Source organism: Diabrotica undecimpunctata, chromosome 9 (genome assembly GCF_040954645.1).
Source record: "Diabrotica undecimpunctata isolate CICGRU chromosome 9, icDiaUnde3, whole genome shotgun sequence".
NCBI classification, from domain to species: domain Eukaryota; kingdom Metazoa; phylum Arthropoda; class Insecta; order Coleoptera; family Chrysomelidae; genus Diabrotica; species Diabrotica undecimpunctata.
The window spans coordinates 78,307,885-78,334,492 of NC_092811.1; the positions used below are offsets into that span (position 1 = coordinate 78,307,885).

Sequence of the window (26,608 nt, forward strand, 5' to 3'; positions counted from 1 at the left end):
ACACCGGTATTGGTGTATTTGTCAAATACACCACTTGTGAGAATCCGGCTTTATAACCAACGCGACGTCAGTTTGGTTTACACGTTTTGGTTTATTTCCTACAATAATAATGATGACAATGTGCGGATCTGCTTGTATAATATTCCTCTATCTGTTCTAATTGAAAGCATACCATTAAATATTTTGTTTATTTTATATGTTTAGTTCTTTGAGTTCCTACGCTGTATATGCTCTAACTTACCTACTGCATTTATATTTGTTACATTCATTGTAATACAAAGAAACGTTTGCCCATATTTGACGCCTGTGCTGGGATACGAGTAGCTATTACCCACTTCTGGAAATTTAGGAACGGAATGTATTAACCAGTAACCTCCTGCTGAATTTGAAATAACTACTCCCTTCGTATGACCTTTCGTCGAAGAGACTGGATGATTTGGCGGTTCGTCGTTGTACAAAATATAACTTAAATTGGTCTACAATAAATAAAGGTATTTAAATATGTATAAAAAGTCCTATTGATATTTAATTAAAATGATAGAATCGCACAAAAGATTTTAAATAATATATTATGTTATAAAAAACATTTTATAATATAATACATATATAGGAATAATATACAATTAAAACATACAAAAGGTATTTTAATAAATAATTCTTCACTTAATAATCATACTGTCTCATTGAACATTATTTTTCACGATCATCTTTTTCTAGGGTCATAAGTTGATTGCAGCACTTTTTTAACTAATGGAGCAATTTAGTTTAGTCTTAAAAAACGTCTTATTTACCTAATAACCTCATTTTTAATCCACAGCTCTTTTACTGGAGCATCGTTAAGAACTATTATGTTCTGCTATTGAGAGTCCTGGCTGGTATACTGAACATATCCTTTAATTGGGAATAAAACTGTTTCACTACTTCTTATTTATTGTCATTTATTTCGCTTCTTATCTTATCTACCAACCAACTATAGGAATTTCATTTTCCTTGTGATTTTAGCTATAAATACACTAAAGGACATTATAATTCCTCCCAGTGGTCTGTAAGATTAATTTCTTGTCGTTTAAATTTAATTATTTAACAGGTTAACTCATTATCAATTCACTTACTTTCTCTTATTATTACATTTAATTTTTGTCTTTTTTTAAATCATCTTCCAATTTTTCTGATCGAATTAATTAAATTGTCTTAGTTAATTTATAAAATATAAACAAATGGTATATACAAATGGGTATAATAATAAAAATAATATCTACTGTCTCTATTTTAATAAACTAATTTAATAAAAATTTATAATTATAGAGTTCAACACATGGGTCTTGGTTAACTGTTTTCTAACATATACCATATTTTTGTCGTATAAAACATTTAAGCGTCAGCTATAGAGTAACTCTTTCCTCCTCCTGCTAAGTGCCCTCTCTTTTGAGGTTGGCGATCAATATGGCAAATTTCTCTCTGTTCTGGACTTGATGAATTAATTCATTTCCTCGTGTGTGGGTTCAATCTTTGATGTTTCGTAGCCAAGATGTTCTCTTTCGTCCTATGCCCCTTTTACCTTTAATCTTGCCTTCTAATATTACCTGGAGCTGCTCAAATTCCCTATGGCGCATTATGTGTCACATATATGACGTCTTTCTAATTTTGATAGTATTGACCAGATGAGGGCATGTGTTCATTGCTCTCAGTTCATTCTTTTTTGTTTTCGTTTGTTCTTTTTCATTCATAGTTCTACTGGTCCAGCTTATTCTTAGCATTCGGCGGTACATCCACATTTCAAATGAAGTTAATTTGTTGACGTCATATTGTTTTAATGTACAGGTTTCACAGCCATATAGTTAGTAATAGAGACCACACATAACACTTTAGTGTTCTCAATCTTGTTGAGACTGACAGCTTGGGGTTATAGAGCATTTTACGCATATTCATGAAATCAGATTTTGCTATTTCAATGCGAATACCAGAATGTTGGTTTTGGAAAAGTTAATGTCTAAGCCCAGCCTGTGACTTTCTTCTGATAATATGTTCATCGGTGTCTTTTAATTTCTTTTGAGTGGCCTGGTTGACTATTTAGTTCTCTGCTCAAGTATATGGAGCTTTGGGAACTCTGAAGGATGATACCATTTATTTGTGTATGTGGAATACCAGAATTTTGGTTTTAGAAAAGTTAATGTCCAAGCCCAGCCTGTGACTTTTTTCTGATAATATGTTTATCAATATTTTTAGTGTGTTTTCTGTTTCTGCAATACTACGGTGCAATCGCCATATCTTATATTGTTAATGATGATTCCATTGGCTCTGACACCTTCAGGGAGATCTTCAAGAGAAGCTCTAATTATATTATATAATTATATATAATTGATATATAATTATATACACTCGAGGAATTAAAAATAACAATGAAGACTGTTGTTGACTGCTTTATACGCTGGTGTAATACCAACAGACTAATATTAAATATTGACAAGACGGAAATTATTTATTTTCATTCATACAACTCATCTACCTATAACTACTCTACCTTAACCATCCATAATAGAAAAAATATGTTATCATCCACTCACTCTACAAAGTTTTTGGGTGTGTTCATTGATTGTAATCTCAAATGGTCAGAGCAAGTAAAGTCAGTGAACATGAAATTGAATAAAGCTTTTTATGCTATATCTAGAATATAAAACACACTACCCATCTCGGCATTAATGAACGTTTATTATAGCCTTGCTTACAGCCACATGTGCTATAATGTAATGGATGAACTCAGTAGATAGTAACAAATTGTTCATTACCCAAAAAAATTATCCGTAAAATTTTTAATTTGGATTATCAACAATCTTGTAAACCAATTTTTATTAAACATCAAATTTTAACTTTCTACTGCCTATATATCTATAAATGTTCACTTTATGTAAAAGAGGAAATCAATACATTTCCAGTAAATTCAAACAATCACTATTACAATACAAGAAGTGCTGAATCTTTACGAGTTCCTAAACACAGAACATCCAAATTTCAAAATTGCTTCAGATATACGGGACTGACCTTATACAATAATTTGCCAAAAACTGTAAAAGAAATACCACTATCTTCTGAATTTAAAAAAATATGTTAAAGATTTACTCTTAAGAAAAGCATATTATTCTATAAATGAATATCTTTAGGACGGACAAATTGCAGTAGCTTCATATTTTACTTGTAAAAATGTTATTTTATATATTTTATGTTTTGTCAATTTTGTTACACTGTGAATATTGTATTATACACATTGATGTTTTTTTATACTGAATTCTGTAATGACGTATATATTTATTTTAAATGTCTTAAAGGATCAATAAAGTATGACTATGACTATGTTCGGCATATACAATAAATAATAGGGGGAATAAAATGCACCCTTGACGCACTCCTCGACTCCTCGTTCTATGTTGATGTACTTGGTGTTTTCGTTCTCTGTTCGAACGCATCCTGTGTGGTTTCAGTATGTATTGCTTATGATAGCTATGTCGTGTCCGTCCAACCCTATTTCTTTTAGCACCTCAATCAATTTTCCATGTTTGATGCGGTCGAAGGCGTTTCTATAATCGACATGGCACACACAAAGCCGTTTTTGAACCTCAAGATACCTTTCTGCCATCAGTGTCAATCCCATAGTTGCTTCTCTAGTGCCTGTACCCTTTCTAAAACCATATTGAGAACGACTCAGGTATTTTTCACATTTATTGCGAATTCGTTTATAAATTATGTGCATAAAACTCTTAGCGGCACGAATCATTAGGGATACAGTTCGATGGTCTTCACATTTCCTTGCTTTTTGTTTTTTAGGAAGAGCTATATATGTGGATGTGGAGCCAGTCATGCGGTATTATGCCGTGTTCATATATAATGTTGCAGAGGTATGTTAATTTCCTGACAGCATTATCACTTAGGTGTTTAAAATGTTTGGCTGTGATTATATCTTCGCCGGGTGCCTTGTTGTTCTTTGCGTCTTTTATTGCCTGCAAAACTTCTTCGGTGAGAATGTTTAATTTTGAATCTGTATCTATTTGTGGGGGCTCTTCTGTTCTCTGATCACCAAACCAATCTTTAAGATATTGCTCTCATATTTCTTTCTATTTTTCAGGGTCTAATTCCATTTGGTTTTTCTTGTTTGTTACAATCGATAAGTGTTTGGGTTTCCATATCCCAGCTACTTCTTTAACCTTTCTGTGTAGTTCTTTGTATCTTGTTAGGTTTTTATTTTTTACCATCCGTCTTCTCTCCATAATTTGTAATATTTCGTTGGTCATCCATGGTTTTCTATGTTTACGATTTTCTTTCTGCACACTTTGGTCTGCTGCCTCCAAGACAGTATTTTTAATTTTCCCCCACATGTCTTCAATGTTTACTTTGATTGTCTTCTCCTTACTGGGAGCTATTGTCTTAGACTCTAACTGCGTATCTACCATGTCTTCATACTTCTGTTGCTGTCCTTGGTTAGCACTACTCCATGCTATTCTCTGACTGGGTTTAGCCTTGTCTACCCTTTTAAATTGTAAGTTTTAAAAGAGTAGACAAGGTTGCGACTACAAGATTGTGGTCTGAATTTATGTCACAGTTTGGGTAAGTTTTTACATTTAGAATACCATTACGGAACCTTTTGTTATTTGTAATGTAGTCGATTTGGTTCCTCACAATATTTCCTTAGCAATCTTGAGGAGACCTCTACGTATATAGACGTCTTTTAAAAATTTAAACCATGTGTTAAGAACCACCAGGTTGTTCTCTTGGCAAAATTCAACAAAGCGTAACTTTTTAAGCCACATCTATTTAGTTTGGATGGTATATATAATCCGCACCGATCTCTAAATGCCCATAACATCTCAACTGTAGCGTACTCCGGTAAATCTGCGTTAAACTTGTCAAACAGTTTTCTAATCGCAGCCAGTTTATTTATAGATTGTCTCTTTAATCTTAAGGTAGTATCGTCGAAACGCAAGCTCTGAAGTAAAAGTTTAAATCTTTTCATAGGCATATTTAAACGAAAAATTTCTGTACTTATACCGTTAGTTCTAAAAAGAACCAAAGTCCTAAATATAGAGTAATCTGCTTTTAGTTCATCTAAATCTGTTAGCCTTGTTGTGCTGTTAGATTCAGAATATTCTTTTAATTCGATATGTCGATTTGTTTAGAATACTATTTTTTCTAACATATTACTTGTAAAAAACAAGCTCCATATTTTCATTGCTGTTTTCTTGTACCAGCTTCACCTTTTACTCCTGACAATTGAGTTACTAAATTGTCAGCACAGGTTCGCACATTCTCACGTTAATATAAATGTTTTTTTATTGAGTAACGTCACCTCCAACAAAACAAGGTTCACGGGTCGTTCTCCTAACTGATAAAACAGAGGCTACATCATCGTCGGACATATCTTGTTCCAAATCACTATTCTCATTTTGAACTTCTAAGTGGCCGTTATCTAAGCTGGAATCACTATCATCTGCTACAACAGATGAAACTTCGTCAAAAAGTCATCTAAGTTTCTTTTGTTCAGCTTTATAACTGCACGTAGCCATTTTCTGATAGAAAAGTGTAAAATGAAACAACAAAACAATTTCGACATCATTATTACATACAAAAAAAGGAAATGAAAGAGCACCGCAAGAAAACCCATATGTTTAAAAATTCACAAGCACGTGGCTTTGTATCAACAAAACAAATTAATCTTACCCCCTTATTCAGGCAGATTTAATAACCCCTTAAATAAGCATAGGTCTCTGAGACAAAACTTGCCGATAATTGAATAGGTATCTGACACTGAAGACTTAAACCCAAACTTCAACAACTGACCCTTTAATTAGGCAGCTACTGGCGGCGGCGAAGATACAAAATGAACGATTCGGATATAATCATAAAAACTTGAAGTGGTCCGTCTCACACACCAAATTTGTTAGTCATGGAAGGTTAATAACGGCACTAGTGCTGTGCATAGTGGATGGAGTAGTTATTAAATGACGTAATAACTAATAAGATGGAGATCCCAGAACCCAGAAGTCCTAATAAAAACTTTGGAGAGGAAGACAAAAGCTGGACATAGCAAAATTCGACGCGGTTTAAGTAAGCACAATATTAATACATATATTATTATATTTTTTAATAGTGGTATAAGACGTCGTCATGAGATCAGAAGACGTAGATGGTTTTAATATTTTGTCGTAATAATCGTAGGACTTTAGGGGTTAATATGTGTTTTCTTTCAAAAATTTCAGTCTGTAAAATTTATAAAAACTGGTTGAACCAATTGATTACTTACTCTATTGTGATAAAAGTCGTGAAGAGTGTTTCCAATGAGGGAATTATTATCTCCAATTGAATGTTTAGAAAATGTCCATGCAGATGAATTAGTAGATGTTAAATAAATATGTCCAAGACCAGCCTTAATTATATCTCCATGACCACTTTGGATAGGTATTTTGTATGCAACAAACCTATAAATAAAAACCGAATATTAAATTTACAGTTACAAAGACTGCTGTCAATAGTTACTTGTTTGTTTTTGTTGGTTTTTAAATTCTCCATTACTTCGAATTGAAGTAAAATTGTCACTTATCTTCAATACCAGTTCAACCGTATCAATACTTTTTTAATATATACAGTCAGCAAGATCTCAAATAAATAAAACAAAAGACGAAAAACGCCTAATCGTCTCAATATTTTTTTTAATTCAAACTATTACAACAAAATTTGAACATAATAATTAAAAGTTTATTTCATTGCTAAATTAATGTCTGTATAATCAAGTATTTAAAATGCCATTTCTTGTTAATTTGACAGTATCCCAAACGACAGTAGAATGCGTCTGTTACATTTCTTCATATTTCTCTAGAAATTAATATGCATTCATCGATAACTATTTGCCTTAGCTCTGCAACACTTGGTAGGTTAGTTTTTTAAATTCTACTGTTCAAGTATCCCCAATAAAAATAACCTTTAGGATTCAAATCGGGTACGCGAGAAAGCTATTCAATACTAAATAATTTACCAATCCATCTTCCGGGAAATGTCTCGATATAAATATACGTCTCTATATAAATAAGTCCGAACACCAAATTGAGATGGAGCTGTGTTTTGCTGAAACCATATCTAAGTAAAATTGACTCCAAACTTGTTTTTCGGGACAGGTTTAATTTCATTTCTAAACAACATTTTATAATTATCGTTTTTCTAATTTACTTCTGTAAAAAAACAACCCAATTAACTGAGTACCCACTATACATACATTTAATTTTTTTGGTCTTTGCGTTCATTTTTAATAAAGCATTGGATAGTGTTTAATGTGGAATCAAAATTAATAGCATCAATGACACGACGTTAATCGCAAATAGTTACCAAGAACTTTAACATATCGATTCAAGCTAAACACCACAAAGACAAAGATAACGGTTGTCAGTGAAACGCCAATACAACCAGAAGGGCTAACAGCTTGTAACGTTACAAACGTTACATGTTTGTTATTTTTCTTTAAATAATTATTTTATTTTAATTTCTTTCGATATTATTCATTTATTAGCTTGCCTCTTCCATTTTACTATTTTTATTCTAAAAATAGTTTGCGATCAACTCGTTGATTAACTTTTTATTTACTAAATATTTTGTAATAATTTAAATTCCAATTTTAATTTTCACTTAATATTCTTAATCATTTATTTAGATCCTCTTATGTTCTATGCTATAAAACATACATTTCTCTGTCTCACTTCAGTCGACAAACGTTGTTTGTCAGTTGACAACTCCCGATTTCTTACAGTTTTACTTTAATACAGAAGTAGGGATAAAAGGGCAATATCGTTGATCTCATCATCATCACTGGCGCGACAACCCTTTGTGAGTCTTGGCCTGTTCTAGGATTCTTCTCCATTCCGATCTGTTTCGTGCTTTTTTTCTGCAGTTTTTTATTTTTAAGGTTGTTATATCATTTTCTATTTGTTCCAAGTATCTCAGTTTCGGTCTTCCTCTTGTTCTTTTTCCTACTGGCATCTGTTTGAATATTTTGTTTGGTATTTCGCCTTCTTCCATTCTTTCTACATGTCCTATCCAACGCAGCCGTCCTATTTTGATGAATATTATAATATCCGGATCCTGGTATATCGTTGATCTATCTATCTATAAAAAGGCTATCTATAATTTATAAAAAGGCATGCTTGGCTTAAAAATTCATTTGTTCTTCTTGTTGGATGGAATTTCCGGAAGCCTCATGGTACACTACACATGAGAGGACAGCTACAGCAGAATAGAAGATATCATTGAGAGCCCAATACCTGCTTAAAATTACAACGGGCCGGATCCCGGTATCTCCATTAACTTACAGTCTACACATTCAGCTAAAATCCATTCAAATAACACCAGAAGCCACCAGAAAGTTATCCTGTCAACCACATGAAGCTATAAGTGTCATTTTAAAATTTTTGTAAACGTGTAGGTAAGATTTGCTTTGATTTTAATTTAATACTAAAATTTCAATTTTATATTTTTAATAAATATTATTAGATATTATATTGGTCTATTTGTCCCAGCCAAACTGATTTTTCAGATTTACCTTTAAGATAAGACGTTCTCACATCTGAGAAATTGAGCTAAATGAGGCCTAAAAATTGCTCCCAAAGAAGGTTGTAAGCTTTATTGTTCTACATTGGCTGCCAACTGTCGGCACTAATTATATTGTTACAAGCTTATGGAGAACAACTGGAGAAAACTTTGAGACTGAAAATTAGATTGGTAAGATGTTATGTGTTCTCTATTCTCTTATATGTTGTTAAAGGTTGGACTTTAACAGATATACTTTTAAGTAAACTGAAAGCCTTTGAGATTTGGATATATTGAGAATTCTACGACTAAGTTGGGTAGATAGATTTCGTAACGAGGTTGTTTTGCAGCCGATGGGAAAAGTTAAAGAAGTGGTCAGAACAGGTAACAATCGAAAACTGAAATGTTTTGGCCATATTTTATGCTCACTTAAAAAAATATGCTTTACTTCATAATACAAGGCAAGATAGAAGGAAGAAACTTACAAAGTCGAAGAATAACGTCATGTCTTAAAAACCTGAGAGAATGGTTTGCCAGATCCTCTGCATCCCTTTTCCGAGCTATCGCCAACAAAATTTGTATAGCCAATTTGATAGCCAACGTACGATAGTTGAGCAGAGCACAGGAAAAAGAAGTCTTTGAGTATGGTTTTCACGTGTCTAGTGTGGATTAACCCCATTTCAATACATTAAATTTTTAGCGAATTACATTTCTATACAGTGTAAATATTGCTTCGCCAGAAAAACATATATCTAAACGAAGTTCTCGTTAGTTATAATTTTATTCATCATTATCCCACTAAACTGTAATCTACGGTCGTAGTTATCTTCATTAATTTCTTGCAACAACTGGATTTTGTAGGTTTAAACGATGTTTATGTAATTAAACGCAAGACTGAATAGTTACATACATCATGTACTTGTGCAGCTCTGGGTGAAAGTGTATGTGTATCTTCAATGAAACTCATTAAATCTAAAGTTTTATTGTAATCTATAAAAGGTTTTGATCGAGTTGTTTGATTCCATCTTTTACTGTTGCAGTTTCCTCAACTTGCTCTTTTTCGTTAAAAATCATCTTTATTATAGAGCTTATATATATACACATAAAACAACTGTCAGCTTTAGTAATACAATTTTTTTACAAAACTTTTCAATACAAGTAAGGTATTGTTAGTTTTATGTATTGTTGTCAAAATCACTGCGTTTTATATTGACTAAATATTTCAATATATCAACTATATTTATTAATATCAACCTAATCCAAGTTTACGCACCCACAGCTAGTAAACCGGAAACTGAAGTTTTAGACTTCTACAAAGATATAAAGCAAGCATTAAGGTCACAAAGAAAAATGATATCAACATCATAATGGGCTATTTTAACACCAAAGCCAGTAAGGGTAAATGAGAAGATCTGGTAGGTGATTTCGGTAAATGGGTGGGCAAATGAGCAAGGAGAGTTACTAATTGAATTTTGTGAATAACATGAATTCGTCATATTCAATACGTGCTATCAGCTTTCACCAGAAAGATTGTATACGTGGCGAGCTCCCGTAGACCGTCCAGCTCATATGATATAAAATCAAATTGATTATTTCTTGATAAATAAAACAGTCCGCAACTATATAAATAGAGTGGTCGCTTAACCTGGTGCGGACATTTCGTCTGACCAAAACCCCTTAATCACAAATGTATGACTTTTACTGGCAAAGCTTAAAAAACCATTTAAAAAAATACATAAACACAAGACAATTAATGAGAGATGAAGGTATCTACATATATGTATAACCTACATATAGTAAGCATATCAACGACAACTTAAGAAATATAAAAGTTAATTGCATAGATAAATCCTGTGAAAAAATAGAAATGGCTATAGCTAATGCTGACGAAGTAATGGCAAGTAAAATTAGCAGAAATCACAAAAACGAGTGGATGACGGAACAGATATTTGATTTAATGGTTCAACGCAGACAGTACAAAATAAATCAGAACCTAGATTTAAAAGGAAATCCAACGTACGATAAGGGCAAGAATTAAAATCGCCAAGGAAAGCGGTACATAAAAAGGTTAAAGAAATTTCGAGTGTATACAAGAAACGCCAATGGGACTCGACTAAAGAATGATCAAGGAGACTACGTAGATACCCAGGAATAGCTAGCTAAAATCTGGACAGACTATGTTTCGTTCCTATTTATGGATAATAGACCGACTCTCCCAACTACTAACTTACCCACGAAAAATTCATTCGGTCCTCCGTCGCTTAACCTGGTGCGGACATTTCGTCTGACCAAAACCCCTTAATCACAAATGTATGACTTTTACTGGCAAAGCTTAAAAAACCATTTAAAAAAATACATAAACACAAGACAATTAATGAGAGATGAAGGTATCTACATATATGTATAACCTACATATAGTAAGCATATCAACGACAACTTAAGAAATATAAAAGTTAATTGCATAGATAAATCCTGTGAAAAAATAGAAATGGCTATAGCTAATGCTGACGAAGTAATGGCAAGTAAAATTAGCAGAAATCACAAAAACGAGTGGATGACGGAACAGATATTTGATTTAATGGTTCAACGCAGACAGTACAAAATAAATCAGAACCTAGATTTAAAAGGAAATCCAACGTACGATAAGGGCAAGAATTAAAATCGCCAAGGAAAGCGGTACATAAAAAGGTTAAAGAAATTTCGAGTGTATACAAGAAACGCCAATGGGACTCGACTAAAGAATGATCAAGGAGACTACGTAGATACCCAGGAATAGCTAGCTAAAATCTGGACAGACTATGTTTCGTTCCTATTTATGGATAATAGACCGACTCTCCCAACTACTAACTTACCCACGAAAAATTTATTCGGTCCTCCGTTATCGTACCGCGGTGGAGTATGCTATTAAAGTAGCAAAATTGGGTAACTCCTCTGGACCGGATGGCATTACTATGGAAGCCATTAAACTATTGGTGATGACAACATTGACATGCTAATTACGGTGTAGCAATCCCAATCAGCAGTTTTGTCAGCATTTAATTTTTATATAAAAGAAATACTGTTGTAATTAAATTAAGTTATTTTCGATCAATAAAGCAGTGCAGTTTAGTTGTAAAAGTTATTAAAGGGTCTTTTTAAAAAGTACCTTCGTCAGTTAAAACCTTTAAGTGGCACAGTGCAGTACGATAGTGGGAGAGTCTACAGAAGATACTCGTCGTTCTTAAACGTTTACACGCTACGAACCAACCTACTTTTAGGGAAAGCTACAGCCGTTCAACCCCAGAAGTCTACAAAAAGCCAGTGTTGAAGTGTAGAACTGAATTTATATGACGAAAGAAGATAAAAAGAAAGCGAAAGAAGAAAATAAACCAGTTCCCTCGAAAAGAAATGCACCCAAGCATCATTATTTATCTGTAAGCAAATTTAATCTTTTTTCTAATCATAATTTTATTGCTTCACAAACTTCATCTCTTAGAATTAGTGATTCTCTTTCAACTATTAGTGAATCGATTATAGAACCTGGTGCTGCTTCTATTTAGCAAAATAACTTAGCTTCTTAATTTGGTTTAAAAACAAACATTAGTTCTATAAGTAATACTTTAAGTAGCTTAGATATACCATCTATAATTATTACCCCCGCTACTCAATTAAATACTATGGCCGTGGCACCCGCTCCTGCTCTTGTTTTCGATGTCAATAAAGATCTTTCCATCGTACCTAATTACGATGGTAACCCTAATGAACTTCACAACTTCATTGAAGTTACTACAATGCTTCTTAATCATTTCTGGGATCATAATAATCCCGACAACTTTTAAAATCACATGATAACTCGAGGTGTAATGAATAAAATTAAAGGAAGAGCTTGAGAAGTCATTTCCGTATATGGGTGTAAGGATTGGCCCACAATAAGGACCACACTAATTCAAAATTTTGCCAATCAACGTAATGAAAATTTACTTACACGAGATACGGTAAATTTAAAGCAAGGACCCAATGAAATTCCTCAACAATTTCACAAGAAAGTAATGTCACTTTTAGACACAATTTCTAATCACATCGAACTACATACCGATAATGCAGATATAAAAGGGAGCAAAAAGGAATTCTTTCAACAACAGGCCCTAAATATATTCCTAGCAGGATTACGAGAACCAATGGGATCAACCATACGATCAATGAGGCCTACAAATCTTGCTTTCGCTCTTTAATTAATCCATGAAGAAAACAATATTAGATATTTGCAGGTAACAATTTTTCATTGCCAAATAAGATTTCTACCCACAAAGACAGCCGCAGTTCACAACACCACCACAATGGAAAAAACCCATGGCCAGGCCACAATTACATCAACCATTTTTCGGAAGTAATCCAGCACCGTCCCGACCAACATTTACCCCAAGATGGCCAATACAACCCGCTCGATTCCAACCACCAAGGCAACAATTCATGGCAAACACACAACCTCCAAGACCTAACTCATGAGCAAGCAGACCACCACAACAGTGCAAACCAACACCGATGTCTATAAGTACACGCCAAACGGGACATAACAGAGGTTCAAGCTTCAGAAACTTTAGGCCACAGCAACCACACACGCCAAAGTTCACCATAGAAGAGCTGTTTAATATTATGTAATCAACAAGACGAAAACGGTACTGATGCCTACTATGGAGAACAGGCATATTACTATTTAAATCAGGACGTATACTCAGATGACTACCACGTAGAAGATTACCAAAATATCCAATAAGAAGAAGAAGATGTATATTTTCCAAAACTCCAGGAGGAAAACGAAGAAACGTACTCGAAGTCAATTCCTATTCAGACAAAAAAGAACTTGGATATATAGAAATTAAAAATCCTACCCTTAAACTTCTTCTTGATACAGGGGTAACCAAATTATTTCTTAACCTCGAAATTGCATCCAAATTTTATTAAAATTTTATTAAACATGAACCGTTTGTAGTCAGTTTAATATTTCAAAATCATTCACAGGAATATTGTGCTGAAATTCCAATCTTTCCAGAATTTAACTCTAATATTAATTTAAAATTCTACTTTTTAAATTCCATAAAACATTTTGGATGGTCTTATCGTCCTCGATAACTTAAAACTTCTACAAGCACATCTTAATTTCCCAACATCCACACTAACTACAGCACACTCAGTTCTCCTTATCTTTTATTATAAAACCAATAAAATACAATTTTATACAATTCAATTGGAACCCAGAACAATCACACAAGTACGACTTTCAGTAAAACAAACAAAAGGCACCATACTTATACCAAAACAAGAAATACAAGGGGCCATTCTAAGAGAAACTCTCAGTGAAGCCTGCAATCAATTAGTTTGGACTGAAATGATCAACAACACTGACGAAGCTATTCAAGTAGCACTCACCAATACTGTTAGAAGCAATCCAATAGATCTTCATGAATATCACCTGTACACTTCGGACATCATTCCTATGGAAACAGAAACAATAAATAGATAGCGATCCTTTCATTAGAATAGATCATCTTAATCCAGAAGAAGAAATGCACATAAGACGTTTATGCAGAAAATTTGCAGATATATTTCATAATATATAATTTGCATATAATCCTGAGGATACTTTAACATTTACAAATCAAATGAAACACCACATGCGAACAACAGATGAAGTCCCAGTTTTCACAAAATCATCTCGATATCCACACATTGAGAAGAGGTTCAAAAACAGATAACATCAATGCTGGACCAAGGCATCATCAGACCAAGTCAGTAGTCAGTCACCCTGGTCATCTACAATTTGGGCTCGTACAAAAAAACCAGACGCCTCTGGAAAAATTAAATGGAGAATCGTAGTCGATTACAGAAAAATAAATCAGGAAGAATATAGACGATAGGTATCTAATCCCAAATATCACGAACATCCTTGATAACCTCGGAAGCTATCAATACTTTTCCACCCTTAATCTAGCCAGTGGATTTCACCAAATAGAAATGGCAGAGGAAGATATACAGAAAACAGCATTTTACGTAAAAAATGGCCATTATGAATACCTTAGAATGCATTTTGGTTTAAAGAATGCACCCTCTACATTTCAGAGAATAATGGACAATGTGCTTAAAGGACTCATAGCAGAAATATGCTTAGTATACATGGATGACATCATCGTATACTCAACCTCACTTCAGGAACACATGGTCAACCTTAAAAAAATCTTTGAAAGACTACGAGAAACTGGGTTCAAGATACAGATAGATAAATGCGAAGTTTTAAAAAAAGAAGTTGAATTTTTGGGTGACGTCGTAACTCCCTAAGGAATAAAACCAAATCCAAGTAAAATCAAAGCCATCATAGATTATCCCATACCAAAGACTACCAAGGAGATAAGAGGATTTCTCGAACTACTTGGATATTACAGAAAGTTCATTAAGGATTTCGCAAAAAAACCGCTTACCTTATGTTTAAAGAAAGATGCCAAGATAGAACACACCGAACAATTTCTCAACTGTATTAAAATCTACAAGAACCTGTTAACCAACGAACCACTTCTACAATATCCGGATTTTAAGAAGCCTTTCAATCTCACCACAGATGCAAGCAACTTTGCTATAGGTGCTATCCTGTCACAGGGTTCTGTAGAACAAGAGAAACCCATTGCATATGCATCAAGAACACCGAACGAGACCGAGCTTAAATATTTCACGATCGAATGGGCTACTAAATATTTTCGACCTTATTTATTAGGTTTAAAATTATCTCCGATCACCGACCACTTGAATGGCTATTCTCTCTAAAAGATCCGAACTCGAAACTCGTTAGATGGAGACTAAAACTTGAAGAATTCGATTATAAAGTCATATACAAAAAAAAATCCAATACGAACGCTGATGCATTATCCCGTGTCGAAATCCACACTAAGGAAGTAAGTACCATTGACAAACACGTAGAAAAAATAATCAGTCTATTATTCAAAAAAGAAGATGATAACATATCCATGATCAACCATCCAAACTCAGTATGTGATCCAGATGAAGAAGATCCTATGGTTAACTTAGACGAAATTATCAAAGAAAAACAAACATCCGGCCTAACTGCAGAAGAAATGAAAGTAATAGACGAACTTCTACAAGAAGAAAACGAAAAGATTGAAAGTCAGCCAACAAAATCGCTATACCAACAAGACAACAACACAGATGGTACCCAGCATTCTACAAAGGAAAACCCAATACTCGGAATTCCAATCAGCGAAAAACCATTGAACTGTTACAACGACCAAATCATATTCAAATTAGTGAATTACAATCCTGCAAAATCTATAACAGAACAGTGCTTTCTAACAAAGAAAAGAATGCACGTCAAACTAAGTAAAAACGACCTAAAAAACGATATTTTTAACTTCTTCAAGAACTACTAATTTATATTTAAATGGGAATAAGCCACAATTAAAGGTTAAAATACGTTTATTGACGTTTCAATTTCCACTTCGGAAATCGTTCTCAAAATACAAACATTGTTTGTATTTTGAGAACAATGTTTGTATTTTGAGAACGATTTCCGAAGTGGAAATTGAAACGTCAATAAACGTATTTTAACCTTTAATTGTGGCTTATTCCCATTTAAATATAAATTAATTTAAAATGCCACAAGAAAATAGCTTCAGAACAATATTTCAAGAACTACGTCGACACAAAAAAGAAATATGCTATCGTATTCGAAACTGATGAACTCTACCAATCTGTCTGCAACATACTTCGAAAAACATTCAAGAATTCTACATTTGATCTTGTAAAATGTAACAATTTACTAGAAGATATAAGCAGTCCAGAAAGACAGAAAACCATCGTACAATACTACCACCAAGAAAAGACAAATCATAGAGGAATTAATGAAACAGAAATTAAAATCAGAAAACACTATAACTGGCCAACGTTGAAAAAGGATATAGAAGACTATATTAATCTCTGCGATACTTGTCAAATAAACAAATACGACAGAAATCCTGAAAAACCGAAGTTTATGTTAACTCCAACACCAACGAAACCACTGGAAATTGTTCACATAGACACATTTTAAGCAGCAGGACAAAAATTCCTTACCATCATCGACGCATTTTCAAAATACGGTTAAGCGTACCCAATAGAAGGATCAAACGCGATCAACATCTTAAACGCATTCCTGCTATTCATCACCAACCATGGACTACCACATAATATGTCCACGAATTCTTGAACAAGTCCATTTTTAAATTCAGTTCCACTATCCGAAATTATCATATTATGATAATTTCGGATAGTGGAACTGAATTTAAAAATGGACTTGTTCAAGAATTCGTGGACACTCACAAGATCTTAATCCACTACACAACACCTGGTAACCCGCAATCCAATGGAATGGTCGAACGCTTTCACTCCACAATCATCGAGCATCTTCGAATATTAAAAGAAAAAAGGAAAACACTTAACATAAAAGACCAGATGCTATACGCCATTATGGCATACAACAACACTATTCACTCAGCTACCAAACAGAAGCCCATCAACGTCCTTAATGGTCACATAGATGCTCAAGATCCATTCGACATTGACATTAGAACATAAATAATTACACACAGGAGCACAGATTGAAAACAAAAGATATGTATAAAGAAATAAATAAGAAATTGCAAGAGAGCAAACAGAAAAACATTGAAAAGATAAACGGAAAACGACACTCACCGACAACATATAAACCCAGCATAAAAATCTACACTCAAAAAACAGTAAAACGAAACAAACTGCTCCCCAGATTTTTACCTAAAATAGTCAAAAACAACAATCCTGTTACTGTTGATACCCAAGATACTACGGTGCATAATAAAAATATTAAACATCAACCACCAATGAAAACTAACCGCAAAAATACTTTACAGATGTAACTCAGTAACAGCCCAAGAAGTGAAAATCCAGGACCTTCGAGACAATCCAGGGATCCTTCCAGTTAAGCTTGGAGAAGCCAGAATCTAAACTAGCACCCATGATTTCATCCATTATTTCAATTGGAACCAATAGCACAAGAAATTGAAACATTGGCATATCAATATCAAACTACAACCACAGCTATAGAAAATGGACTAAGTCAGCCGTATTTCGACAGTCTACAGAACTTCAACAAAACATTGCAGTATCTTCTCAAAACAGCCCAAGAGAAACTCGATTTCATTTATCCAACAACCAGAAATAAAAGAGGCCTTATCAATTGATTAGGAAATATTATAAAATCCATATTAGGAAACTTAGACCAAGAAGACGCAGAAAGATACGATGCTGCAATTCAGTCACGTAAACTCAATCAACAAAATATTATTTACAACATCAATAACCAATTAAGCCTTAATAAGAAAATAATGAACAACTATAACGAGACAGTGACGCTACTAACCCATAATCAAGAGATAATAACCGCAGAAACCAACAAAATCCGAACAGAGTTAAACCAATTCATCTTTGATTTCAAACATTAAATACAAGTTCGAAACGTTTTAGACCAGATGAATTTAGCCTTACAAACCATTATACAAATATTAGATGACCTACAGACAGCAATCACATTCGCAAAAATCAACACTCTCCATAATGGACTTATAAAACCAGACGAAATAAGATGGACTATCCAGGAAATGCTAGAACATCATCCAGCTTCTCAGCTACCATATCTCGAAGAAGAAGACCTGATGAGATATTACGAGATAGTAGAAATATATGGTTACTACTCCGACCACTCTCTAGTCTTTATCTTACATTTCCCCATTGTTTATTCCAAAGTATTCACATATTTTCATCTATATTAACTTCCAATCATAAATAACACAATAATTATTTCACCTGGACCATATTTAGCTTCTAATTTAGAACTTTTCCAATACATGGACCTACCATGCAGAAAAAGTGAACCAAAGAAATTCACCTCTCGAGAGAAGTTCCCACAGGAAAATATAGAAACCGAAGACTGCATCAATCAAATCCTAAAATTATCGAATGATGCCGCCCAATGTCAAAACGTGCCGATCTCAGTTAGCACGACAATTATCCAAAAAGTATCAGAAGCTCACTATATTGCTGTTTTCGCAACAGCTACTAAAATCTCCACCCACTGTTCTACTTCCAAAATTAAAGTATTCAGAGGAACATTTCTAATAGAACTACCCCCAAGATGTGAGTTTAGAACCAACAACGAAGTTAACATCAACTCCAAAACAACAATAAAGGAAGAACCGTTAACCCTGCCAAAAATAAAAATTAAACTTTAAGGGAAAGATCCAACAGCAAAGCCTCTAAAATTAGATATAATCCAATTAGATAAACCTTATCATTATTTTGGTTTACAAATCACGAGAGATATGGAAAAAGAAGACAACTGAAGAAGAAGAAGATACAGCCGATATAGAATCCATACCTTTAGTTTTGTTCATCCCTCACAAAACTTCCCAAGGGTATGGATAAATTACGGTGCAGTAACCCCGGAGGTCAGCAATCCCAATCAGCAGTTTTGTCAGCATTTAATTTTTATATAAAAGAAATACTATTGTAATTAAATTCAGTTATTTTCGATCAATAAAGCAGTGAAGTTTAGTTGTAAAAGTTATTAAAGGGTCTTTTTGTTGCTGGTTACAATTTTCTTTGCCATTAATAAAACCGGCCACATTCCAACGGATTGGCTTTATTTAACTTTTATAATGATCCCTAAATCACAAAAAGTGGTAAAATACAAAGACTACGGACTAATCAGTTTAATGAGCCATTTACTTAAAATATTTCTTCGCATCCTCCACACAGGAATTTTCAGAAAGCTGGAAGAGTTGAGCGGCCAGACACAGTTTCGGCCCAAGAGCTGACTGGGTATACGTAACGCAGCTTTCTGCTTCAATACTCTGGTACAAAACTACATGGACAAACAAAAGGATATATTCATCACATTCCTCGATTATGAAAAAAGCGTTTAACACCGAAAAACACGATGCAAAAATGTTACACAACAATGACATTGACGAGAAAGATGTAAGAGAAATTTAGAATCTCTATTTGAATCAAAAAGCACGAGAGAGGCTGAACAATTCAATGAACACAGAGGAATTTGAAATTTTAACAGTGTTGCAACAGGGGTGTATTTTGTCACCTGTGCTATTCAACCTCTATGTGAAGAATATTTTTGCAGAGCGACTCGAAGACTCTGAATGTGTTATAAAGGTTAACGGGTACCCGATAAATACCATTCGTTACGCCGATGACACCGCTATAATCACAGACAACGAACATGATATGCATTTGATGGTAAATTAAATAAATACCATAGGAAAAATATATGGCTCAAAGATAAATGCTGGAAAAATTAAATGCATGACAATAAGAAAACATGCACTTTTAAGAGTACAGCTGCAAGTAGATAACGCAAGTTATATATTTCCAATACTTGGGAATGATAATGAATCATGACCAACGGAACAACAAGAAATAAAATGCCGTATCGAACAAGCAAGACAAGCTTTTATTAAATTTAAACCGCTACTATGGAACCGTAATCTTTTCTTCAATCTCCGCTACAGGATGGTGAAATACTATGGTCCATATTGTTATATGGCATGAAGACATGGACGTTAAAAATATCCTCCTCAAGCATTCAATTTAAAATTTCCATACAGCATAACAGGCGCATCTTGGTTTTTTACAATTTTGATAATCAATTTAAGAGATAATTGGGCGCTTCCAGACTTTTGGTCCATTCTGTATGTATCTTTAAATGTAAAAATGTCGTGTCACAATGTTTGTCCACATTATTATCCTAAGTAACTAAACAGGTTCTAATGAACGTTTGTAAAATTGTACTCTTTGATCCATCTTAAGTGATAAAATATTTTTTATCTAGATGAATGAGACTTATATCTAGAGTTGCAGGTAATTTAATTTCATATATATATATATATATATATATATATATATATATATATATATACAGTGAACGGCTAAATTATGGAATATTATTATTATTTCGAGAACCGTCGAGTTTTGAGGGAAATCCCGAAACAGGTCGATTTTTGTTATAAAATACCCATCTTATAACGTACATGGAGTGGGGATGACGGCACCGGTATGGGTCATGTGGGTGTAGTGACATAACCGTTAATTTTTTTTAAATTGAAATTAGTATAATGAGACACCTCATTTAAACGAGAATTTAATTCTCTGTTTAACGACATTACATTTTTAACTAAAATATTTTTTTAAGGGTACAAAAACAATTGTTTTTTATTTAAATTCAACTAAATTACAACTAATGATTAAATTCATAATGTAATTTAAAGTAACCAAATTATGCATAACAATTATTTTAAATTAAATGTTTGAAATGCCATCCATCGGTTCCTGCCATAATTTTTTGAAGTAAATACTTAAAAAAGCAAAAATTAGTAAAAATAATAATGGACACAAAAAGGTATCTCATAAACACTAAAACTTTTTGTCAAATGTTAATTCAAGCAAGTGGTAGTGGCATAGTTACTGTAATATTTATTGACGTAAATGTTTTGATTTTGTGAATTGTCAGCTGATGATTGTCAATTGACTTTGTAATTTTTACTTTTGAATACTAAATTATGGCTCACCTAAATAAAACACAATGCATAGAAATACTAATTCTTAGCGGATGCGGAGATAAAAAAGAACACAGAACGAGGTATGCAATTTATTCAACGCAAAATATCCAGACAGACCCATCAGCCAATTAACTGTAAGTAAAATAGTCCGAAAATTTAGAGAAACTGGGCACGTTAAATATATTCCAAACGCTGGGCGTCCTAAAATTGAAGACAATGTGAAACTTGATATTTTATTAAATGTACATGACAATGCTCACAGTAGTTCAACACAAATGGCTAAATATGCTGGTGTTTCCCAACGATCGGTATTTTAAAAAAAGAAAAATACCATCCAAAGAAATTCCGCATTAGAAAAAAAGGAATATTGCCCAATGGTATCACTAGATGTACGTCAAGCTTTTGATAAGGTTTGGCATAAAGGACTTCTTTAAAAAATTAAACAAATATTACCACCATTATTTCGAATACTTACATCATACTTGGAAAACCGATAGTTTAAAACAAAAGTAAATGGAGAAATATCCAAAATGTATCCCATTAAGGCGGGAATTCCACAGGGCAGCGTCCTGGGACCTTTATTATATATATATATATATATATATATATATATATATATATATATATATATATATATATATATATATATATATATATATATATTTATATATATATATATATATATATATATATATATATATATTTATATATATATATATATATATATATATATATATATATTTATATATATATATATATATATATATATATATATATATATTTATATATATATATATATATATATATATATAAATGTATATATATATATATATATATATATATATATATATATATATATATATATATATTATATACGTCTGATCTACCAACTTCACATAACTTAACAATCGGCACATTTTCAGACGACACAGTAGCACCTACAAGTCACAAACACATTAACGTAGCTACACAACAACTCCAAGACTATTTGTATGAGCTTGAAAACTGGCTAAAACAATGGAAAATAAAAATAAATGAAAACAAGTCAACTCACGTAACTTTCATTTTACGACGAGAAACACCACCACCAATATATATCAACAATGAGGAAATACCCAGGACTAAAACAACCAAATACCTAGGGCTACACCTGAACCAAACCCTGTGTTGGAAAGAACACATCACCAAAAAAAGAAAAAAAATACAACTAAGGCAAAAAGAAATCAATTGGTTAATTGGAAAAAACTCCAAGCTGTCAATAAATAATAAAATTTTAATTTATAAAACAGTTATCAAACCAATATGGACATATGGCAAAGAGCTGTGGGGCTGTAGTAGTAAATCTGATATTGCTATTATGGAAAGATGCCAATCAAAAATCTTAAGAGCAATTGTTGATGCACCCTGGTACGTAACCAACCAAAGAATCTATGAGGATCTCAATATCTCAACAGTGAAAGAAGTATGCCAGCAAAAGAAATTACAATACATTCAAAAAGTCAACACACACTCCAATCTATTAATTTCCGCAATACCTTAACATCGAGTTATCAGAAGACTAAAGCGACGTTGGCCAACGGACCAGTAACATGGGCCCGTGATTCTCTCACTGGAGGGGACCACATCACGCCAGAACCAAGGGACAGGACCTAAACTCATCACATTAACTTATAGAATACATTGTTTTATTCTGATTGTTAATTTATTAGTTATAATAAAAAAAAATTAATATTTAAAATTTTAAATGAGTAGATTACCTGCTACTTACAAAAATTATTTACCATTTTTTATAAAGAAGAATATTAGTATCTATGACAAAGACAAATAGTTTTGTATATTGTCAAAGAATAATTACCCACCTATTTCTTAATTAATATACAAGTTTTCAAAAATATATTGGTTGTTCCCTCACTGAACAATCATCAATAAACAATGAGCGAACCTTTAAACAGCTGTACTGTAAAGTTGACCGAATCCACTTAAGATATTCTAGGTATAAGAAGGTTATAGAAGGTGTCGATTTGACATCTTTTTTATCATTATTTATTCCATTAGTATTTTTTTTTTATTTCTATAAAAATTCTTTTCTCTTTCATGTTTTGCGAGGTTGGTTGAGTTTTTTTTGTCATATTTTGTGAAAACGTATTCTCGAGTTAAATAGTTTTTATAGTAGTTAAGTAGTTGACTAACAGTTTTAATATGTCTTTTAAAGATAGTTTTTAATAATAATTAAACAATGATAATAAAGATAAAAAATAACTAGGGAAGTTGGAATTTAAAAGTTTTGAATTTGCCATTTTATATGTTTACAGGAATTATTCAGAGAATTAAGGAAAATTGAATTTGTTGTTTCAAATATATGCAAAGAGGTGTCAACGGGAACTGAACGAGTTAAGTTCTGTGTGTGAAGTGCCGAAATTTTGTCAATATTTTCGGATATAAACAAAACTGTTATATCTAAAATTTGAACTATATAGTTGATGGAACACAGTGAATCGTGAAATGATGTTATAACTGACTCAAAGTGAGTTGTACATTAGTTAATTTACTTTATATTATTTTGAAAACATAACCAACAAAGACACTAGTTCGGTCAATTGTAATAAATATTGTTCTGTGCTACTAGCATATCAGAATAGTCGCTAACTTCCTGGTTCGTATAGGCAACCAGTTTTACGGCATGCCGTATTTGAGGTTGCCTATAGCAAACACAACCTACAAATATTAGCGACCAAGCTGGTATCGCTTCTGACTACAGGGGCGAGATGAAATCTAATATAAGTTCCCAAACGGCAAATAACAGTAATACAACTGAAAGTAATAGCTCTCCAGTTTCATATGTTGCTGCTGCCAGATCTATACCTAACACTACGTTCCCAAAAAAGAGCAGGCTATAGTGTTCCATATAACTGATAACAATCTTAAAGTATTTGACTACGTCAAATCAATTGGAAATATTATTGGGCCGAAAAACATCAGCTTCGCTTCCAGAATCTCGAACAACCGATTGTGCATTTACCTAAACAATATAGAATGTATGTACCTATTACTCACAAATAATCCTGTTTTTCGCGTAGAAGACGTAGACCATAATATTAGAAGACTAGTTACACCAGCTGAACGTCTAGTTTTATCAAATATATGTCCATCTATTCCACATGAGCTTATAGAGTCAGCACTCAAAGATTATGGCCTACAGATTGCTTCACCCATCTCGAGATCCAAACTTCATTGGTCATTTTATTTGAAGGTAATGCACATCGCATATTTTTGTCCACCGATAAAATGCTATGTTTTCTATGCAAACAATCTGGACATGTAGCTAACAATTGCCCAAACACAAATGTCCCTTCAGTTTCTACAGAGAATCTATCAACAACTGAAGAAATAATCCTCACCTGTCCCTGGAATGAAGAGAGCCTTTTCGAATTCAACAGATTCCAACGTAATCAACGTGTCAGAAACGCAAGAAGAAATTTCACCTGCAATGCCACCTCCTTATCAAGATACAAACAGAAAACCAATGAAACAAGCTAGGAAGAAGTTAAAAAAAGATTCGTCTGATAGTTCCAAAATCACGGATGCCTCAAAAGAAGCAATAAAAGACTGTTTTAGTAAGTCATCACACTCTTTTTCCACTTCTGTAGACAATTTCATAAGTTTCAAAATAGTTACGGTAGTAGCAATCTATTATCTGAAGCCCAACAGTTTACACATGACATCAAATCATTACTCTCTGACATGTATAATGTTTATCCTTTTCTAACAGATAGGTCACTAAAAAACAGATTTACATGAATATCAAAAAAACTTAAACAAGATTTTCAGTCTGACACAGCAGACACAGTGAGCATAAATTCCCCGTCATCACTGGAACCTCTGGATGAGGAATATCTCTCAAATACCTCCCAACATTCCCAAAAATCCCCTTTTTAATAACTTTCAATCTAATTCAATGGAATTGTGATGGGTTTTACCCTAGACTTGAACACCTTCAAAAGTTAATCGTTGATACTACTGCCGACATAGTATGTTTACAAGAAACAAATTTCAAATCTGACCACAAAAGACTTCTAAATGGTTTTGTAGGATATCATTTCTTAAGAACTGACTATCTTAGAGCTAGCGGTGGAACATCCATATTCGTATCCAATGATCTCTACTCCACACATCTTCCCATTTGCACAAACCTAGAAGCTATCGCCGTTAACATTTGGTGTCCAAACAAAATTTCAGTTTGTAGTATTTATATTCCTCCAAATTATAGTTTACTTGAAGCCGATTTAGTGGACCTCATATACCAACTTCCTTCACCTTTCATTCTTGTTGGAGATTTCAATGCCCACAATACATTGTGAGGTTCTGAAAAAACCTTCGGCCGAGGAAAGACTGTCGAAAATGTATTAAATATTACCGATACTTGTATGAAGAATAATCATTCTAAAACTCATTTTAATATTGCTACTGGTACATTCTCCTCAATAGATTTAAGTTTGTCCCACCCAAAAATATATCCTAACCTCACATGGAAACCAGCTGACTATCTTTATGACAGTAATCATTATCCTATTTTAATATCTAAAAAATCTGCAAAACATTTCGACCCCTTTAAAAAATGGAACATTTCTAATGCCAACTGGGATAGCTTTCGATTATATACTGAAACAAATTAAATCAGCTGCAGTTATCAGAAGATGCAAATGAAAATATTGGCGCTTTCAATAACTGTATAATCTCCGCTGCTGAAGCAAATATCGGACAAATAGCAATTTCTTCGTCCCGTAAAACAACACCTTGGTAGAATGAAAGATGCTCTCTGGCTTTACAACAAGTAAGGCAGCATTAAACAAATACCGCAGAGACAGTACTAAAGAAAATTTAATTACCTTAAAAAAACTGAGAGCCAAATCTAAGTATGAAAGCAAAAAAGACTTTTGGAAAAAACACGTCTCATCCATAAATACTGATACTCCTTCTAGCAAAATTTGGAAAAAAATTAAACACATGACAGGAAAGAAAACGTATTCAAAAATTTCTGCCATACTTACTCAAAACAGCACAGTCACTTGTAGTCAACAAATTGTTAACATCTTAGGTGAAACTTTTCATAAGAAAGCAACTAATAGACTTACTTCAAATTGGCAGCTTCCCATGTCTACTAATCTAAACTCCAGTTTATCTGATAGCAGAAAATCCGATCAAATTTCTCTAAATATGCCGTTAACATTACAAGAATTATCAGACACATTGTTCTGTTGCAAAACTTTTGCTGCAGGTCCAGATAACATTCCTTTTATCTTTATTAAAAATCTTTCAAGTCCTAGCCTAGCTAAACTGCTGGAAATTTACAATTTAATGTGGACCAAAAAATCATTTCCAAATTTGTGGCAAAAATCCATAATAATTCCTGTTAAAAAACAAGGCAA

At 33.1% G+C, this 26,608-nt stretch overlaps 1 protein-coding gene across 1 annotated transcript in view; it reads right to left on the minus strand.

The window, feature by feature from the left end:
• Positions 1-26,608, minus strand: part of LOC140450171 (plancitoxin-1-like) — a 54,353-nt gene that overhangs the window by 21,972 nt on the left and 5,773 nt on the right. Inside the window, exons 2-3 of the mRNA XM_072543626.1 lie at positions 6,290-6,464; positions 242-476 (exon numbers count right to left, since the gene is read on the minus strand). Of these exons, the coding sequence (XP_072399727.1) occupies positions 242-476; positions 6,290-6,464 (410 nt within the window). The remainder of the gene's footprint in view (positions 1-241; positions 477-6,289; positions 6,465-26,608) is intronic.